A 5945-nucleotide genomic window follows, 5' to 3' on the forward strand; every position below is an offset into this window, starting at 1 on the left:
CCCCGCTCGGCTTCCCCAAGACCAACCCGATGGCCACGCCCGGCGACAGCAAGCGTTACCAGCCGAGCTCGTACGAGCTGCCGGAGCGGGCGGCGCCGAAGCGTGACCCGCGCGAGGACCGGCCGCGCACGTGTCCTCCCGAGCGGACGGGCCCGCCGTCGGCCGAGCTGCTGGGTCCCCCGCCACCCGGCCGGCCCGGCCCGCCCGGTCCGCCCGCCAGGATCGGCCCGCCCGACCGGCTGGGCCCGCCCGAGAGAATGGGCCCTCCGGATCGCGTGGGCCCGCCGGAGCGCATGGGCCCGCCGGAGCGCATGGGCCCGCCGGAGCGCATGGGTCCCCCGGAGCGCATAGGCCCACCGGAGCGGCTGGGCCCACCGGAACGCATGGGCCCACCGGAACGCATAGGCCCGCCAGAGAGACTTGGCCCGCCCGAGAGAATTGGCCCCCCGGAGAGGCTTGGCCCGCCTGACAGCCGCGAGCGGCTAGGCCCGCCGGACAGCCGCGAGCGGCTGGGGGCTCCGACGTCGGACCGACCGGCCGGCGAGCCGCAGAAGTCCTCCTCGGCGTCGAGCAGGTACCCGGCGGCGCCGGAGCCGGCGCTGTCCGGCTCGGCCGAGCCGCGCCCGCCCAGCTACCCGACGCAGCTGGGGCCGCGGCTCTCTGACGACGAGCTGCTGCGTGGCTCGCCGCGCGACCTGCTGGCCCGGTACCGGCACGCCGAGGCCGAGATCGCCCGGCTCATGATGGAGCATGGCCATGCGCTGCGCGAGCTGCACCGTCAGATCCAGGCGCAGGTCAGTGGGCGGCGTCAGCGGCGCCGGCGGCGGGCGGCGGGCGGCGGACAGCGCCCGCCGCGGCAGTGATGCACGTAAGGCGCGCAAAGGGCGACGGGGAAGGTCGTTTGGAGGTTAAATCTTTCCGAGCAGCACTTCTGGAGTACCGATAGCGTAGTAGTAGTTAATCTGCTCGTCTGGGAAGCCAGAGGTACGGGGTTCGACCCCTGCGGGGCCCTCCGTTCCTGCCAACGCAAAAGACGCGCGATGCCACGTAGCCTATGCAGCTGAGTGCGTCGCAAAGCCACAGTAGCAAACTGCTGGGGAATCCTTACCAGGTCACTTTCGCATCAACCACCTGCGGCAAAAGATTGCTGCCCACCTGAAAACACGCTTGGTTTCTGAGGGCGCTCGACAGCACAGCGAGGAACACCCGAGATGGGGCCCACTCCGTGTAGCAGGACCATCTGACCGACGGAGTCGTGACCTAGTTACGGAATAGTCACGTGGACGTGTTTTCGTCACTTAGACGAAACCAAAAAAACCTCTGGGGCCATGCCCCCCCCCCCCCTCTCCTCCCCTTTCCTGCAGATGGTCGGGCCCCGGTACTTTTTGGGCACGTTAAGACGTCGGAATGGATCCTGGAACGGAAGAAAAAGAAGAGAAATGTCACCTTCAGGTATCAGTATAGGGTCCTGAATTGCGGAAGGTCCTCCGAATCCAAAAGCAGGGCTCTGTAGCGACAAACACTGGCTCCATTGACTGGCCCCCGTAACCCAATTTAGCCCCTTCCTGGATTAAATGATGACTGCACCACCGCGTGGTCTGGACGTCACGTGCATGGCCTGAATGCCGACGGGCTGGACGCTTGAGACAAAGTACATTCATATAGGGGGAGATAGTTGGGTGGCTGCAGGACAGTGTATCAGAGCGTACGCAAAAGTCCCACCGAGTCCCATGGTCCCTGGTTCCAAAGGGTGTCCACAGGACATGTTTGAAATGTACTGTGGAGCAGGTAAATATCCCGTCAGCTGAAATGCTCCTAGGTAAGCATGTTTACAATCTACTTTGATCACTCATTCGTGTCTTTCCCCGGAGCCACCCCTGCTGACCCTGCCGACACGGGTGTGCCCTGTGGCCGTAACGCCCTACACGGCGCTGTGCTGTGCTGCTGGCCCTGTGACGCCGCACACGGCACCGTGCTGTGCTGCTGGCCCTGTGACACCCCACACGGCACTGTGCTATTCTGCTCGCCCTGTGACCCCCACACGCCGCTGTGCTGTGCTGCTCGCCCTGTGACGTCCCACACGGCACTGTGCTGTGCTGCCCGCCCTACACGGCGCTGTGCTGTGCTGCTCGCCCTGTGACGCCGCACGCGGCGCTGTGCTGTGCTGCTCGCCCTGTGACGTCCCGCACGGCGCTGTGCTGTGCTGCTCGCCTTGTAACGCCCTACACGTCGCTGTGCTGTGCTGCTGGCCCTTTGACGTTCCATGCGGCGCTGTGCTGTGCGACTCGCCCTGTGACCCCCACACGCCGCTGTGCTGTGCTGCTCGCCCTGTAACGCCCTACGCGGCGCTGTGCTGCGCAGCTCGCCCTTTGACGCCTCACACGCGGCGCTGTGCAGTGCTGCTCGCCCTGTGACACACGCTGCGCTCAGCAGGCGGTGGAGCAGCGCTCGGTGCAGCAGGTGCACCGGCGACTGCAGGACGAGAGCCAGGAGCTACGCGATCTCTGCTGCTTCCTCGACGACGACCGCCAGAAAGGGCGAAAGCTGGCGCGCGAGTGGCAGCGGTTCGGTCGCTTACACTGCCAGTGTCATGCGCCAGGAAGTGTCCGCTTACCAGAGCAAGCTGCGCCAGCTGGACACCAAACAGCAAGAGCTGGTCAAGGACAACCTGGAGCTCAAGGTCAGACGACGACCTGCGGCAGCTGGGCTGCTCCGCCCACGGTTCGCTGTATGGCCGTGGTTGTAGTAGGCAGGTCGCTGTAGAAATTGGGTGGTGTTGTTGCTTGGTGCGTAATTCTGACCTAACGAACGGCAATACCGGCCATGTGTCTGCGTCGCTTGAGGGTTTAAGCTAGTGGGAAGGGCGTGAACACTGTGGACATGTATAGCGTTAGGCACGCGTGGCTTTTTCGATCCCAGTGCTACCTTTCATTTGTAAGGGTTTTGAAGCTTGCCTGTAGATCCCCGTCATTTGTTTCCTTGGGCGACTCAGTGGACGACGTATTCTCTTTTCCGTCGATTTAAGAGCTGTGTCTGTAAGTATCCATCCGGCGATGTATGGCGTCCCCTGCAGCAGCGGTTCCGTTACTCCTCCGCCCCTGATCCCGCCTCTGACCCCGCCTCTGACCCCGCCCCTGACCCGTCTCAGACCCCGCCTCTGACCCCACCTCTGATTTCGCCTCTGACCCTGCCCCTGACCCCGTCTCAGACCCCGCCTCTGACTGCAGGAGCTGTGCCTCTACCTGGACGAGGAGCGGCAGGGCCACGGCTCGCTCTGCAGCAACTGCGGCGCGGCGCTAAACCAGCCGCGCGACGACGGCGACGGTAGCAGCAGCAGCACGGCCGCCGACGAGCCGGGCCTCTCGGCGCACGTGTACCTGCCGCCGCCCCCGGCGGCCGACAACGAGCGGCCGCGCCGCACTGAGAGCAGAGAGCGCCTGCTCGAGGAGAGCATCCAGCGACAGCGCAGCCTGCTCAACGGTGAGGCTGCGTCAGCCGAGTCGGGGCGGGCGGGGCAGGCGGGAGGGCCGACTGGCGGAGAGGAGGAACGGGGTGCCAGAGAGGTGGCGGATATCTGAGTGAGGTAGACGGGGGTCTGAGTGAGGTAGACGGGGGTCTGAGTCAGGTGGCCGGGTGTCTGAGAGAGGTGGTCGAGTGTCTGGGTAACGTGGCTGAGTGTCGGAGCGAGGTGGATGAGTGTCTGACAGAGGTGATGGAGTGTATGTTAAGGTTGGTGTGGGCGCTGTCTGGAACTTGTTTAGGCCACGCGCCGAGCACGCGATTGGTAATGATGGGTTTCGGGTTTGGGGGCGCCCCGCCGCCTGCGATCATGCGCGAAGCGCTTGGTAGTGGAATGTCCAGAAAGTAAATACGGAAATGAGGATATGAAGTGTACGTACCAGTTTCTGCAGCGCGGCCTGTACCGAGGCACCTGATCGGACTTGCGTCGTCGGCCAGCGGTCCCGTCCACGCTAACCTGCCAATCCCTGTGTGTGTGCAGAGCATATCCTGCAGTACATCCGCGGCCTGGAGCGTCGCCTGGAGGTGGCCGAGGAGGGCGGCGGCGGCGGCGGCGGTGACGGCGGACCCGTCAGCCGGCCCGACGCCGTCGTGCAGGCCATGCGCGTGCTGGAGGTGCAGGAGCACCTCGAGTGGGAGTCGGCCTCGCTGGAGCGGCCGCCGCAGGAGCAGGAGGAGGGCACGCCGCGGATGGAGGACCCCGAGAAGGCGCTCCTCCGTCAAATGTGCAATGTGAGTACCGCGGCGACTACAGCCCACAATTCATCGGCAGCGATGCCCTCTTGAAGCTGTAGGCGTAGAATCGCTGTGGAAATCGACTTAGAAACGGTTCGCCCACCCGTCTTACGTGCTAAGGACCTTTCTCCGTCGTAATGGTCTCCCCAGTCGCGCCAGATATGCAGTCTATATGTAGTCAGCACGTCTGTGAAGTATGCATAACGCACACCGTTCATCTATGAGTAATCATTATTATCTTCTAGACGGAATCTAGCAGGCCCACAGACTCGGTGCACTGTAGCGATGGACCCTGGCATGGAATGGTTCGACGGAACTCCCTCACTTCTCGCTCATAAGATTCTGCTTCTCAGGTCGTGTGGAGGAAGCTGGAAGACGTCCCCAACTCGTGATGAGGAAGCCACCACCCCTGTTGTTGGGGTCAACGCGCCTAAATACGAGCCCCTGGTCCGAGACAGCCTGTTGCCAGCGGCCGCCTGCTATCAGGCTGCAGTACGTGTAGTGGGCGCAAAATGACCCCGGAAGTCGGCGCGCCCTAAAGCCCCAATCATCATCACCAGGAGTTGGGTGCATCACCGCCGGCGCGCCAATGATTGCGCTGATTTATCCGCACAAATCTCCGTGAATGGTGCAGTGTGAGCTGTGGCAGCTCGAGAGCGGCTGCTTATGGTCCGTCCGCGACTACATGCCGTCCGGTATGGTGACTGTTAATTAGTGTTGGTATGCGCGATGCCCATCAGGCTCATGCAAATACGAGTGTTGGTATTTGTGCATGTTGAATTTAGTGGTGCAACGCCACTGAGTAATGCTGATGAAGGCAGAAAATTAGTACAAATTAATATTTTACGTAATGTCTGTGCATTTGCTGTTGAATGGAGGGCGTCCAGCGGGATGAATGGTGTGAAGAGCGTTTGGATATAATTCGAAAGCGATGGCGCAAACCGACGTGGATTTTCAGTGGCGAAATAGGTTAAGATTAGGCTCGTCAGGTGACAATCTGGCCCATTGATGATATTCTGCGCAAGGTCGTGTCTGCGGGGGTAAAGTACGTATTGTTTTGAGGACGCGGCGACGAACTCTGTGGCTTGCAATGCTGATGTCGGGCGACAGGCTGGCTGGCACAGGCCATGTTGCCGGTCTCACCGCGTACCAGCCGGTTTCGCGGACATGAGACGAGCGCTGCCGCGGAAGCAGACGTCTCCAACTGTTGATTCATTCGTATCGCGGTGTTCGATGTGTTGCGTTGGATGTCTGCTGTTGACGTTGAAGAGTAGCAGACAAGTTGTAACCTGTTCCTGTAATTATCGCGTAGGGTGAGTAAATATGCAGATGTACAAATGCTATAATACAAGACTCAGCTGTAAGACAGCCTTTCCGGCAGAACACGGACGGATCAGGATAAGGCCGAGCGGCAGATGACTGTCGACACGTCACCACACTTCTGCCAGATGTGCCTGGTTCAGACTCCGGAACACAGACTGGAAACAGGCTGATTCGTTAGGGCTGCCCAACCGCCGGTGGCTGAGTGTGTTCGCCGCGGATCTCATGCCATGATTGGCGCAAAGCCCCTCGTTAACGGGTCGGAACAGAAGGGTCAGAAGTCGAAGAGATCACGGCAGCTATCGGTGGTCACTGCTCCAGTTGTGAACGCCAGGACTTCCTGTCCAAACCACATTTCTTGCGTCGAGAAC

The 5945-nt window shown here is 61.7% G+C and overlaps 1 protein-coding gene across 1 annotated transcript; it reads left to right on the forward strand.

Annotated features, from left to right (window-relative positions):
- The first annotated feature begins 255 nt into the window (after nt 1-255).
- LOC119098185 (coiled-coil domain-containing protein 85C-A-like) lies at nt 256-5618 on the forward strand. The gene is given in 6 exon segments (XM_037221115.1): nt 256-794; nt 2434-2574; nt 2576-2680; nt 3228-3480; nt 4001-4251; nt 4608-5618. Coding segments are annotated over 6 exon segments (1326 nt in total). The 5' UTR covers nt 256-257; the 3' UTR covers nt 4647-5618.
- Nucleotides 5619-5945: the final 327 nt, after the last annotated feature.

This window comes from Pollicipes pollicipes, unplaced genomic scaffold (genome assembly GCF_011947565.3).
Source record: "Pollicipes pollicipes isolate AB1234 unplaced genomic scaffold, Ppol_2.1 Scaffold_2555;HRSCAF=2994_pilon_pilon_pilon, whole genome shotgun sequence".
NCBI classification, from domain to species: Eukaryota; Metazoa; Arthropoda; class Thecostraca; order Pollicipedomorpha; family Pollicipedidae; genus Pollicipes; species Pollicipes pollicipes.